This window comes from Ictidomys tridecemlineatus, chromosome 2 (assembly GCF_052094955.1).
Source record: "Ictidomys tridecemlineatus isolate mIctTri1 chromosome 2, mIctTri1.hap1, whole genome shotgun sequence".
NCBI lineage: Eukaryota > Metazoa > Chordata > Mammalia > Rodentia > Sciuridae > Ictidomys > Ictidomys tridecemlineatus.
This window is the reverse complement of record NC_135478.1, coordinates 90,775,068-90,789,191: the sequence shown is the minus strand read 5'-3', so window position 1 is coordinate 90,789,191 and position 14,124 is coordinate 90,775,068. Positions and strand designations below refer to the sequence as shown.

Below are 14,124 nucleotides of genomic sequence, written 5' to 3'. Positions count from 1 at the left end.
GGAGAGAAGTACAACTTGTACTTTATCTGACCTGAAATGGCCCTTTTATGGTTAACAGGCACAATTTTTGCCTGGTGAGCCATGTTCTTAGCCCTCTTCACTCTCACGGGGCCCATCGCAGCCTCTGGGAGACGATCCCCATGGTGTTCCCAAAGGAAAGGTGTCATGAAGCCGGGCTCTATGAACACTTGAGCTGTTGGGAAGCAAGGGCTGTGGTATCCAGTTAATAGGCCCTTGATTGGGACAGTCCTAAGTGAATGCAAAGGTCTATCTCAAATAAAGAGTCACTAAGATTCAAGATAAGGACAAAAGGGTCAGCATTAGCTCATATGCCGCCTTTGTGCAGATCAGCAAAGGGCCCTCCTTTCCCAAGGCGCTTCTGTCTGAGGAACGTCATGACCAGCACACAAGCTCTTGTTTATTTGAACTTGGCCTCGGGATGGATTTCCAGCTGCAGGCTGTGTGGCCACGTGGTCATCTGTAAGTACCCAGACGGAGATGGAGGCGGGGCAGGGTGGAGGCCAGACAGGGTAGAGGCTGACTGGGAAGGAGACCGGGAGCCCAGGTGGCCGGCCTGCTTCAGTCCTTCTCCTCCCCATGGGTGATGATGTGCACCAGGTTCTTGTAGTCCAGGTTGCCCGTCACGTCAGGGGGGAAGGCCGTGAACATCTGGTCGATCTGCAAACACCAGCAAGATGCTGAACAAGACAGAGGGGCTGGAGCTGGGTGCGGGGCTCGTGCCACGGATGCAGAGGCCCCTGGACGCGCGGGTGTGGGATGGCCATCCTGGCCTCCCCTGAGGCTGGGGCTTGGGGTCCAGCTGCCTCTGTGCAGAGCCCCCTCTCCCGAGGTCATGCCCGCTCTAGGGCAGCTCACCGGGGCCTGGTGTGGGGGTGAAGGCTCAGCCTTGTGCCCAAGCCAGACCCACAGTAGGGAGGTCCCAGGCAGAGACCCTCGCTGACCCTGAATCTCAGCTCCACACCTTCCTCCCTCCTCAGGTGCTGACCCCAGCCCCTCAAGTGGACGAGCTGCTGGTACGTTCCTGGACACCCAGCCCCCACGGGGAGCAGAGGGATCAGCCACCCTTCAGGGGCCAGGTGGGTCACATGAGGGAGCCTACGCCTGGCGGGGTCTGTGGCTAAGTGGGGGTGCACAGCTGGGCCGGTTGAGGGTGGCCGCGCAGGCAAGAAGCCAGACTCCTCAAAGGAAACTAGGAATCTAGATCTGTCCTAAACACGTAGATTTCCCACTTAGCAAGCGTCAGTGGTTCGCTTGATACAGCTGATGCTGGTGCCGCCCAGTCACAGAACCGAGCTTTCCTTTCTGCCTGTTTGAGCCTCACAGAATACCTCGAGGTTCGTTCCACTCTCGTTTCCACCTTACGGATGAGGAAACTGAGGCACAAAGGTTAAGGAGCTTGTCCCAGGTCTCCCATCCAATGGGAGGTGAAGGACGCTCTTTGCATCGCTTGAGTTTTGTAGGAAAAATGTAAATAGAATTTTGAACAAAATGGGGAACTGGATGGACACGGGCCCCAGAGGCCTCAAGGTGGCTACTTTAAATAGACTCCTTAAGGCTCCTTATTAATGTTCACATGACAGTTGCTCCTTGAGGAACTTTTGGCAAATTAGCTAATGTCCCCTCTTCTGGACTCACTACTGCCACCTGCTGGGAAATGTGTGCAACAACAGCCTGATCTAGGATGCCTGTAGGAAAGAAGGTGCTGTGGGGGGGTGTTGATCAGTGCTCAGGTTGCACGACAGTCCATGGTGGCCCTTCATGGCACAGTAAATGGGCGCTCTCACCGTGTCTCAGTGCATGTGGGGAAGGCAGGACCTGGAGTCAGACAGGCCTGGGTGTGGGTCCCCGCTCTGGCGTTCACCATTAGCACTGTCATTTTAGACAAGTGACTTACTTCCCCAGGCCTCAGTTTCCTCATCTATAAAATGACAATGATCCTGATCCTCACAGAGTGACTGAGAGAATGAATGCGGCCAGGGCTCCCTCCCTCCCTCTCTGGGACGGGTGATTCAGTGGAGACAGAGCCCCTGGGAGGACCAGGCGCTGGACGGGAGGGAGTGCCTGAAGGGACCCTACCTCCTCCTTGGAGAACCTCTCTGCCTGTGTGGTCAGCATCTCCCGCACGCTGCAGAGAGAGGACAGAGGTGTAGGTGCCAGGTGGGGGCAAGGAGAACAGGCGCCACCCGCCCCTGGGGGAAGCCACTCACTAGTCGGCCTTCAGCACCCCTTTGCCTTCCGGGTCGAACACCTTGAACGCGTTGAGGATGGTCTCCTCGGGGTCCGCCCCTGAAATGGAGAACAGGGCCCACAGGTGCTGCAGGCGGCTGGGGACCGTGGCACCCAGGACGCAAGGCCCAAGTCCCTTCAGAGATGGAGGGGCCAGAGCAAGCCTGCGTGCCTAGCTGGGAGGAGACCCTTCCTTCCTCTGGGCACTGAGCCTGGGGTTTTGAAAGAGAGCTGAGAGGCCAGGTGTGTCTGAGCTAACTGCAGGTCAAGTTTGATCTAGGTTTCAGAAAGACTCTGAACCCTGCTAGCTGTGTGGCCTCAGGCAAGTGACTTTCTGTCTCTGAGCCTAGGTTCCCCACCCATAGATGAGGGAAAAGAGTGAAACTTACATCCTAGGTGCTGCTCATTGAGGTAAGGCACCCAAGTGCTTAGCATGAGCCTTGGAGGCTGACATTTCTATCCTGTTTTCCCTCCAGTTCCCTGGTGCGTCCTTGGGAGCTGCCCACTTTCTCCCAGCCCTGTCCATCTAGTGCTTAAATTGACACCCAGAACCGAAGACATGCTAAGAGGCACACACATGTGCACATGCATGCATGCGCGCACACACACACACACACACACACACACACACACACAGAGGAGCATGTGCACAGGCCTACCCTTGAGTTTCTCCCCAAACATTGTCAGGAACACGGTGAAGTTAATGGGCCCCGGAGCCTCCTTGATCATTTCATCGATTTCCTCGTTCTTCACGTTCACACGCCCTGCAGTGGGGACATGGGGCCTCAGTGCTGGCAGAGGGACAGTGGCTGACATTTGTCATTGTGCCTCAAGGAATCTCCTCTAGGGACAGTCAGAAATGGGGAGGATGGGGCCAGAGTTCCCTGGGGAGATGCTCCCCATGGGCCGGAAAGCCAGGCGCACCCCCACAGCCCATGGGGGGACGGCTGGTTCTGGGGACTGAAACCAGGGGTGCTTTACCCCTGAGCCGCATCCCCAGCCCTTTCTGTCCTTATTTTTTTGAGACAGGATCTCAGTGGGTCCCGGAGATTCTGACACACCTGCTCTTGGTCCTGATGATGCCTTTATAACCCCCTATGCAAATAAGAACAAGCTGCCCCTGGCCACCGTCTCTGTTTTAGATATGAAAAGCTAGGGCAGCTATATTCGCGGTGACCCTGAGTTCTGAGGATAGGGATCGGTGGCGGTGGGTGGGGGTAGCAGATTGGACATGTATATTTTGAAAGAAGCTCCGTGCTCTCCCGATCACACCCTCGAGATGTTAAATAAAGCTGAGTCCAGAATAGAACGATCCCAGTTATTTGAGAAAAACAACAGATATGCCTAGAAAGACTCCGAAGAGAGAAACTGAAAGGTTAACGCGGAATGTGGCCTTTCGGGGGACCGTCGTCCTCTCCCGTATGTTTTGCAGAATGTCTGCTTTCTAGCGAGAGCTGGCCGCGCGGAGCTGCTCCTAAGAAAACTGAAAGGTGCGGGAAGGCGTCTGTCCCCTCCTCTGAAGTTCTCTGAAGGTCAGTTGTGGCGCCGTCTTTCTTTGGGAAAGGACAAGCTGTTGGCTTTTTCTGAGGGTCTCCCCTCCCACCCCGGGGCTATGGGACAGGGGACCTGCCAGTGACTGGCAGGTGACATACCAAGGGCGGCAAAAGTGTCCCTCAGATCGTTCTTGTCGATGAAGCCGTCCCTGTTCTGGTCCATGATGGTGAAGGCCTGTGGAAGGGTGGGGACCGGCTGGTCAGTCCAGGAGGCTGGGCCGAGGGTCAGGGCACCCAGGCTTCTGGGATCTTCTGCACTCAGCCCAGGCACAGCGACAGGGGGCAGGTGGACACGCTTGCGGGGCTGGGGGAGGCGGTGGGAGGGGCTGCTCACAGGACGCAGGTTCTTTTGAGGGTGATGGGAGTGTCCTGCCATTGGAGAGCAGTGACCGTGGAAACCTCCTGACCACAAATGAGGGCTGGGGATGTGGCTCAAGCTGTAGTGCGCTTGCCTGGCATAGGAAGGGCGCTGGGTTCGATCCTCAGCACCACATAAAAATAAAATAAAGATGTTGTGTCGACTGAAAACTAAAAAATAAATATTAAAAAATTCTCTCTCTCTCTCTCTCTCTCTTAAAAAAAAAAAACCCACAAATGGCACCCTTCACCTGAAGAGACCAACATCATGATATGTGAACTACACCTCCATGAAACTGCTGGTTTTTTTGTTTTTTTTTTAGGTGAAATCCTGGAGTCTCATGTGGTCTCCCCACTCCCATGCCGGGGGCCATCGGTAAAGCAGGGTAGGCTGGTCACCTCCCCAGCTGGTCCCAGGGAGACGCCCAGAGCTCTGTAATCACTCAGGCATGTCACAAATGGGGCTTCGGGGTACGCTTTTTGAGTGCTTTGCACAGCTGGTTTCTGGAAGTATTTGCACCTGCTGTGCCCGCCCCCACCCCCAGCAGCTGACCTCAGCCCAGGGTGGGGCAGGGTGGGGAGACGGAGCTGGGGTGGCTTGCCCCTGGATGGTGGCACTGCATCCTTCTTTTCCTGGTGGCCCATGGGACAGGCCTGCCAGCAAATCTGAATGCTCTTGTCTGTGAGCCCCAACCTGGTCTCTCAGCATGTTCCCTCCCCAGGGCCAGGTGGGGGTGTGGATGGCCCAGTGCTGGACATTAATGCAGTCTGTCCTTCTCAGCCCGTGGGCAGTGGCTGCATCCTGCCCGGCTGTCCTGAGGTTTGCTTAGTAGTCCCCACCGTGGGACCACACGTCCAAGGGAGCTGGTGCTCCGTCATCAGACTGTACATAGAATGGGGGGTGGGGTGGGGGTGGGGGGTATATAAAAAGAAACAGGGAATTTCATCAAAACAGAGGGAAGGTCAGTGGAGGAGACAAGGGGACTGAGGAGGCATCAGAGGGGACTGATGAGGGAGGATCCAACTGAAGCTGGGTATGTGCATCCAGGGTGTGGCACATGGGACGCTGATTAAAAAAGAAAAGAAACTAAACGGATTAAGAGGGGTGGGGGGGGTGCTGGACAGAGTTGAAGGGCTGGGCTGGGTTCCCTGCTTTTGTGATAACGTCAAGGTGCACCCTGGTGGTGCACATAACTAAAAGGGACAAATTTTGCAAAGACTGTAGGTTTTAAAGCTCAGAACATGCTGCTTTTCCCTTCCAGGTTGGAAAAAAAGTTGACTCTTGCTACCTAATGACCCTATATTGATGGAAATGTGGGGGAAAGGCAGTTTCTTCTTGGGACCATGGGGACAGGGATTCAAAGTATAGGATTCTGGACTGGGGTTTGCCCCAGCAGCTCTGCTCGATTTCTTTCCCCCTCCTCTTCCTCCCTCCTCCCCCTCTCTCCTCCCCCTCCCTCCTCCCTCTCCCTCCTGCCCCTCTTCCTCCTCCCTCCTCCCCTCCCTCCTGCCCCTCCTCCCCCCTCCCCTCCCGCCTCCCCCTCCCTCTTTCTTTAAGTTCCTTGCACCCTGGGGGTTCTGCTGCTGGGAATTCACCCTTAGAGATAGGAGCAATGAGGTGATCTTTATGATAATATAACATTCCAAACAAATGCACCAAGAAGTCATTTAACTAGACACAGGAAAATGCTGACACTGAAGTGCTCAAAGGAAAAAAAATGTAGGCACTTATGGGGGTGCAACTTTGATCAGTAGATGCACACATCACAAAGATGACTCCAAGGCTATGTCCTGACCAGGGACTGATTATTTCCAAGTGGTAGAATTGAAGGTGCTTTTCTAAAAAAAGTTTTTCAACCAGGAATATGTTTTAGCTGGATGATCAGCAGAAGTTGTTAAAGATGACCTCCTTAAAAGGTTCCCACACACATTCCCACTGAACCTGGATGTTCAGAGGACAGAGAGGTCCCTGCTGGGAGCAGGGAAGGCAGGAGGGCCTGACTCTGGCTGGGATTTCCACCCAGGGCCTTGCCTGGCCAGCTCACCCACCTCCTTAAACTCCTGGATCTGCGTCTGTTCAAACATGGAGAACACGTTGGAGTTGGCCCCCTCTGCCCTCTTCTTGGCTTTCTTAGGTGACTGGGGAGAAGAGCATCGATTAGAGGAGGCAGAGGCTGGGAATTAGAAAACCGGGCCACCCTGGGTGAGGGCTGGGCCTGCTCAGTGGCTGCCGTGACAAGGGGCCCCACTCATCTCGTGGTGCTGCTGGACAGGGAGAGGCCTGGGAGTAGTTTCTGGCCTATTGCAAGAGACCGTGGCTCTTGTGGCCGCTCCTCTGCAAGCTGAGAGCTGGGCAGGTGCATCTCTGGTCTGGGGTCAGAGGCCACACCTGCAGATCAGCCAGATGGCACCCATCCTCAGGACACATGAGGAGAATCGATTGGAGGGAAGGAAAAAGTCAGGCTCACCAAGCCATCAGGAGAGCCAAGACGAAATGATGCCCTTCCAGGGCGTTACAACCCATCTGCTCCCCGCCCCACAACTTTCCCTTGATCCAAATGGCAGTGAAATCGCCTTCCTAAATGTCCCATCCTTGTACCATGTCAACAGTTCGGAGAAGAAGGAATTAACTCCCCCCCCCCCAATCCCACTTCTCTCTGACTTTAAATAACAGCAACTGCTTAAACACAACACATGCACCAGTTCATTTAATTCTCCCAACTGCTCTGTCAAGTAGATGCTATTATTATCATCCCTGTGAAACAGGGGAGGCAACTAAGGTTCAGAGGAGTTAGGTCACTTGCCCAAGATGGCACAGCCACAAAAAGGCAGAGCTTGAGTTGAACTTGGACAGTCTGACTCAAGAATCTGTGCCCCTAACCACTGACCCACCGTGCCCTGAGTTGGGGGCTGCCTCTTCTGGTATGGGAACACTTGCCCAACAATACGGGAGGGAAGGTTTTAAGTTTGCAAGTTCAAAAGGTGAAAACAAAAAGATTCTTTTCCCCAGCTGCCTGAACCAGAGAAAAGAATTACAATTTGATCCTTAAGAGCGCTCGATCCCATTTTGCAAGCCCCGGGAGATATTGATTCCTCGAGAGGTCAGCAGACGAGACATAAAAAAAGCTAACTCTTTTATTTTGTTTCTGTGAGTTCCTGGGAGCTGCTGTCAGCTATGGCCACTCAGGGCACTGAATGGGGTCCCTCTGAGCATGCAGGGCACACAGTGCTCTTTCCATGGGGCTACAGTCTGTGGGAGCTCTCTCTTCCCGTCTCAGCTTTGGTCCTCAGCTTGAAGCTAGTAGCATCCCCTTCCTACCCTCCCTGCCCCCAGCATCATCCCCTGGAAATCTGAGGTACTCACCATGGTGGACGGACACAGGGCTACTTCCCGAGTAGAATCCCACGCACTGCCCAGCTCTTCCCAGCCTGGGAACAATAAATACTTCCTCCCTGTGTTTAAAAATAACCCCATGACCACTTTTGGCAGTGATAGGTGAGCGGACGCCACCTAAGGCCCCCCCACCCCATGCCGTTCTTCTGAAGTCAGGGCAGCTCACTGGCGGCCACTGCCATGGGGTGACACGTGAGACCCAAAAATGCATTCAAGGTTAAAGAGACAGCGGCTGGGTCATGGGAGAGATGCTGCATGCTTTCCGCGGCGCTTGGGCAGGCGACACTTGTGCTTGTCAATTTGGGAAGAGAAAAAGGCAGAGAGAGGAAGTCTCTCTAACACTCTGTGTCATGGTTAGCCCTGGTCCCACCTCAGGGGCTTTGCTTGTGCCGCCTCCTCTACCTGGCACACCTTCCCGACAGTCATCTGCAATGCTCTATCTCTCCCCTCCTTCCCATCTGTACTCAGACATCCCCTTCTCAGTGAGGCCTTCTATGTGCACTTGCAGAGGCACATACACGGGCTCCACTCACACACGCCAACACACACACACACACACACACACACACGCACACGCACACGCACACGCACACCCAGAGGAGCTTTTCTCTGCCAGCACCAGAATGGATGTCTCCCCAGCTCATAGGCACACCATGGATTTTCGATAAAACTCTGGGTGAAAACACAGGAGCTATAAATGGCCAAGAAAAATGGTTGTTGCAGCCACAGGGATGGAGAGGTGGGGAGCCCTGGACATGGGTGAGGATGGGCTTGGGCCCACTGAGGTGGGCAGGTGTCTGGGTGTGTCCTTGAGGGCATCTGTCCAGCAGGGCTGTCTTGGGAGGCATTTTACCTTACGGGGCCTGTGGAGAGGTGCTTACAGCAGAACTCTGGCTGGAGAGTGGGAGGTGCGGAGTCCTCAATAGGGCGCTGGACCTCTTGGCCTCTGTGTCCCACTGGAACATGAAGACCACAGTGGCCCCATCGAGGAGAAGTGGGGTTGCTTCAGGGGATTCTGGGAACACCGAAGCCTGACCAGGGCACTGGGCCACATGTCTGATGTGCTTGGGGTCCACGGGGTGGGGGGAAGGAGCAAAGTGGGCAGCGCGCGGGGGGCATCCCTGCCCTCCGGGCTGGCGTGGCCTGAGCACCTCCCCTCTTGACCACAGGCCCTCAGGGCTGGACCCCTGCCTGCTGGCTGCCTGTGGGACTCGGAAAGCCTACAAGATTCCTGCAACCATTCCGGAGTCCAGCTGAGCCCCCCCAAAAAACACTGAGGCTCTCAGAAGCCAGAGAGAACCCTGGCCTGAGCCACCGGAACAGGAACTTCTAGAACAATCAGAAAACAAACCAAGTGTATTGTGACCGTTTGCTGTAATGAAAATGTCGCCAGACGTGGTGGCTTCATACAGCACGTATCTGTTATCTTGTGGCACTGGGGGTCAGAAATAGAAAAGGGCCTGTGGGCGGCGCCCCCTCTGTGGCTCCGGTGGGGAGTCCTTCCCTTGTCTTCTCCAGCTCCCAGAAACCCCCACATTCCCTGGCTCGTGGTCTGCATCATTCTAGCCTCAGAAGCCAACCTCTCTGTGGCTGGACCTCTTCCCTCCCTCTCCTAAGGACCCCTGTGACTGCGTCGGGCCCACCTGGGTAATCCAGGATGACCCCCACTTTCAGGTCCTGGCCTCATCCATCACATCTGCAAAGTCCTGTGCCATGGAGGGTCACATTCTCAGGGCTTAGAACCTGGGCATCAGTGCTAAGAGGAATGGGAAACAGGTCAACAGTGAGCAATGTCAACTACGATGACAAAGATCGAGTGTATAGAAAGGCATGGATGTGCGTGCACACACACTCGCTCCCACAAAAACAAGAACCAACCCCAAGCCCCACCCGCCCAAAAAAGGTCAGTGTTTTAATGTTTATTTTCTAGGTGTAGCTGGACACAATACCTTTATTTAATTTATTTTTATGTGGTCCTGTGGATCAATTCCGGGACCTTGCATGTGCTAGGGGAGCGCTCTGCCACTCACTGAGCCACAACCCCGAAAGGTCACTTTTACTGAGTGATAATCTGCAGAAATTATTCATTGGCAAATTTAAAGGAAGAGACGAGGAGATGCCTCCAGCAGTGTAAGGCACACGTCTCTTTATAAATTACTCGATTCGGGCGTCGTGTTAGAGCAACACAGAGTGGGCTAAGTCAGGGGAGAGGCACAGAGTGGCCTCACATTGTGAGAGAAGGCAGCAGCGCGTTAATGTCATTATCTTTAAAAGCCCAAGAGTTGGATAATTCCAGAAAGTAAAATGAAAAAAACAAAAAAGAAAATCAAAACCAACCAGCCTGTGAAAACATCTTGGAACTTCAAGTTCTGCTTTCTACACTAAAAATTAAGTGGGTGAGTTAGAGGGCGGGTTTGTGTCTGTTGAAAGCTGAGGAAAATCAGGACGAGATGCCAACGACCAACACCCCAGATGCAGAAGCCTAAGATGAGCAGGGACTCGGGGACACGCTCTTCACAGAGGGTGAGGTCGTGGATGGAAAGGCCCGAGCTGCACGCTGGAGAAAGTCAGAAAACCCAGGCCAGGGTCAGTCCTGGCAGCATCCACATACCCCAGGGTCAGGAGAGCATGGGACAGACCTGAGGGCAGGGGGAACACAGCCCCAGGGAAAACTCAAGAGGCCCCGACAGGGAGAACTGAGGGTTCCTACTGCAGGCTGGAAGTCCTGGTCCCCTGCTAGCATGGGGACAGGAGGAGCGTTTAGTTTTGATGCTCCTTTCCTGTAGCTCAGGGCTTTGTTATTGAACAAGCCATGTCAGCTGAGTCCTGGCCAGCTGTGAATGAAGTTTTGATGTCTGAATTTACAGAGAAGCCACAGAATTCTCCATTACTCTGGGCCTGACATTGGTCTCCCCTCTTGTCTTTTTTCTGTTCCAGGATCTAATCCACCAAATCCACGTTGGACTTGGCCTTCTAGACCTCTCTCTCTCTCTCTCTCTCTCTCTCTCTCTCTCTCTCTCTCTCTCTCTCTCTCTCTCACACACACACACACACACACACATATCTGTGTACACAAGTAGACTTCTTTTCACACTGATGGTGTCACACCACGTACACAGACACCATCTCACTCCAACAGTGTCACATCACACACCTGAGCACAAATGCACACATACCACCTGCCCCTGGGTCTTTCCACCCCTGGATGGGCCTTGGCCACCTTCCTGGCAGTTCCTGGCTCCCCTCCCTGGTGGCAGCCACAGGGCCAAGGGGGGGCTGTGAAGCTAGCTCACTTGATACTCGCTCAAGCAACAGCTGAAAAGGTGCCAAGAGCAATAGATTTTTTTTTTTTTCAGTATTTGGGATCGAATCAGGGACACTCTACCACCGAGCCACATCCCCAGCCCTATTTTGTATTTTATTTAGAAATAGGGTCTCACCGAGTTGCTTAGTGCCTCACTATTGCTGAGGCTGGCTTTCCTTCAGTGCTGGTGGGTGGGAGCCCCCCTTTTTGAGCCCTGGGGCCTCTGAAGGTTTTAAGGCCATGCTAGGGGCAAATTTTAATTCATGCCCTTTGCAGGTACTTTTTCCACCTTAGCTCCCAGAATGTCGTCATTACATTCCACACTCTCAGGGAAAAGGGACCCTTCTCCATGTGACTGATGAGCATCCAGCAGAGCTAAAGAGAGGAGGGTTACCTAGGACCACACTGCTTTTGAGACGGCCAGGCACAGGAACTCGGCAGCCTCTGGAGACAACGTGCCTTGAGGCCCGTGTCCCTTTAAGGACGATGGTGAAGTCAGCTGTCTCCCAAAGAACAAAGGCATACCAGGCCCTGCCAGCCCAAAGCTGCTGGGTGACGACTCTGTCACCAAGTGATAGCCTATCTCCTCATGTCAGGGCCCCTGGCTGTCAGGGAGAGCACCAGTGGGGAGGGCAGCCTCTCCTGCCAGCCAGACGGGCATGACCAGCAGAGATGGGCTGGGGGAGGTTGGAGGGCACCGGGTGGCCTGGGTGCAGAGTGGGTGGGCAACTTCGGCCTCCGAAACGCGGCTTCCTCATTTGCAAAGTGGACACCCAGTGGGCCTTGCCTCAAAGAACCAGAGTGAGCTGATTAATACCTTTGAAGTTCTAGAATCCTCTGGGCATGGCCATGTTCAGTGAACGTCCGCTCTTACTCCAGGGCACTGGCTGGGACCGTCGCCGAGGGGCTGCGGGTAGAGGAAATAACGTATTCAGATACTAATTCATTTTTTTCTCTCTTTTCCCAAGTTCTTTTATTACAATGACTTTGCCCCTCTCTTAGGTTTCCACTCCCAAACCAAAGTCCTCCGGCATCTCAATTCTGTCTCACCGGAGGCCCCTACAATGTCTTGCAAATCTGTTGCCCCCCCAGGGCGGGAGCTCCCAGTTTGGGGTCTGCCCTTTCCTGCCTTTCCACCCCTAGTCTTTCCTGCATGCCCCACTCTGATGCCCCCTCTGACGATGACTCTGGAACCTTCCATGGCTCCCCACTGCCCCAGGAGGAAGTCTCCTCCTTGGCCTGAAAGTTAAAATCTTACACTTGACCCTGATCTGCTAGAATGGCATGGTGATTGACAGCTGGGTTCTAGGTCAGCTCTTTCACTTCCTTGGTGGCAGGGGACCTGGACAAATTCCTTACCTACCTTAAACCTCAGATTCGTCAGTCGCAGCAGCCCTAGCCTTGGAAGACCGATGTCACAGCAGACCCACTTACTCTGCCCGGCACTGTTCACAGCATGGTCCCCGTGGTCACTCACGCAGGGAGTGTCAGTGGCTGCACAGTGCCAGGCACTGCGTCCATGCTGTGTGATAGGAGGCGTGTGGTGGTTATTGCGTGTGGTCATGGCCTTCCCAGCCTCCTCCCCGCTGCAGGCCCCTAATGCAGAGCTCCTAGGGACAGGGGCTCAGGGCTAGCTGAGTTCCAGGGGACATGTACTGAGTCCTACAGGGGATATTACAGCTTGAGCCGGTCCTTGGGGTGAGTGCCAAGGTCTGAGGAAAGCAGGCCTGTCCCCACGGCAACCACACAGCCACTGCACGGTGAACTCACCAAACAGGTCCCCAAAGAAACCATCCTCGCCCCTCTAGCCGGAAGCACTTGGGTCAGGCACCGCACTCGGGGCTGAGCCTGGCTTATTTAATTTTCATAGAAGCACTAAGTTAAGGCAGGCGCTGACGCTAGACCCATTTTGCAGATGAAGAAGGCTCCGAGCAGAGCAGTCACAGTCACACAGCCCCACTGCCAGCACCAGGCAGCGCTGGGATTCGAACTCAGTCCCTACCACCACCACCATCCTCACTCTGGTGTCCCTTGGGGCCCAGGGACCCAGCCCCAGCTCTCACCCACCCCTCACCCAGAGCAAGATCCACCCCTGGCTGCCAGTGGACTGCTACTGGCTTTTTCTTCCCTCGTATTTTTAGTCCTGGGTCACCTGCCTGCCTGCAGTGGGCAGAGGCTCCCAGACAATATCGTTTTTACTGCTGCCCTTCAGATGCCTGCGCCCAGCTGTCTTAGTGGCATTCCTGGCCATTGTTACCCTCCACGAGGCCCGGATTCCAGAGACAGCTGTGGCCGGCAGCCTGAGCCCCTCTGCTGAAGAACGTGGCATGGTGACAGCCGGCTGGTCCTCATGCCGCGTCTGGAGCTATATAAAGGCTGCGCTGCTGGCTGCTCAGGACGCTGACCTGGGGTCCTCGGGTGAAGGACCTTCAAGTGCTTCTTCAGCAACACCCAGCCGTGCAGGGCTGGGCAGGCCCCTCCCGCCCTCACACCACTCAGGAGTGGTGGCCACAGCCTCGCCCTGGGGACGTGTGGGACCAGCTCCTTCTTGGTTCTGGCAAGAGGCGGGGGTATCCTGTGTGTCACAGAATGTTCTCCTCCCAGTAGGTGCCAAGAGCAAGCCCCCTCCCAAATTGTGACAGCCAGAAATGTCTCCAGACCTTGCCAACTGTCCCTGGGGAGTGGACTAATCTGGTTTGGGAGCCACTGACCTAGAGAACGGTTCCTGGGATGGGAGAGTGGGTGTCTGCCAGTGAGGAGGCTGGGGGAGGCCAGGGGTGCAGGAGCCCACCTACTCTGCGTCCCCTGGCCAGGGCTGTGGGCAAGGAGGGGTGTGGAGGCAGGCTGGTGGGGGAGATGCCACCCCTGCCACTTGGGGCTTGGGTGGGGAGGGTTAGAGGGTTTTTGGGGGTGAACCTTTCTCTTCTCAACTACAAAATCACTTGGGTCAGAACCCAAGCCCCAAGGAGTGAGGAACATGCGGTATGCAATCCGAGTTGGAGGTTCAAGCGTCCTCCCTTGAATTCATGTGGAATGTTGAATTGTCCCTGAGCTCAGGCCTGCAGTCAGTGCACAGCCACTCCTGTCCAGGCCCCTGTACCAGCTCACCTGGGTGACCCCAAGAATTGCCACTGTTGACCCTCTGCAGTCCATTGCCAGGGGGACCTTTGTAAAAGCCACTGCCTGCACTTGCAATGGCTGCTGGCTCCCGGAGGGAGAGAGCCTCCACCTGCCTGGCCTGCAGCCCCGTCCACACCAGGGCTTCTCCC

General features: G+C 54.9%; 1 protein-coding gene across 1 annotated transcript; it reads right to left on the bottom strand.

The window, feature by feature from the left end:
* Positions 1-398: 398 nt before the first annotated feature.
* Myl2 (myosin light chain 2) lies at positions 399-7,715 on the bottom strand. Its single transcript, XM_013360484.4, has 7 exons — positions 7,522-7,715; positions 6,207-6,296; positions 3,900-3,975; positions 2,907-3,011; positions 2,229-2,307; positions 2,098-2,146; positions 399-678 (listed from the first exon to the last, which is right to left on the bottom strand). The coding sequence occupies exons 1-7, from the start codon at positions 7,630-7,632 to the stop codon at positions 580-582; spliced, it is 609 nt and encodes a 202-aa protein (XP_013215938.4). The 5' UTR covers positions 7,633-7,715; the 3' UTR covers positions 399-579.
* Positions 7,716-14,124: the final 6,409 nt, after the last annotated feature.

Bases quoted from the DNA above. Each gene is read 5' to 3' on its own strand.
- Myl2 (XM_013360484.4), bottom strand. From the start codon at position 7,632: ATGGGGTTATTTTTAAACACAGGGAGGAAGTATTTATTGTTCCCAGGC. The intron at 3,976-6,206 runs GTGGGTGAGCTG...ACCCTTCCACAG, and splicing joins AGATCCAGGAGTTTAAGGAG to GCCTTCACCATCATGGACCA. The intron at 679-2,097 runs GTAGGGTCCCTT...TGGTGTTTGCAG, and splicing joins AGAGGTTCTCCAAGGAGGAG to ATCGACCAGATGTTCACGGC.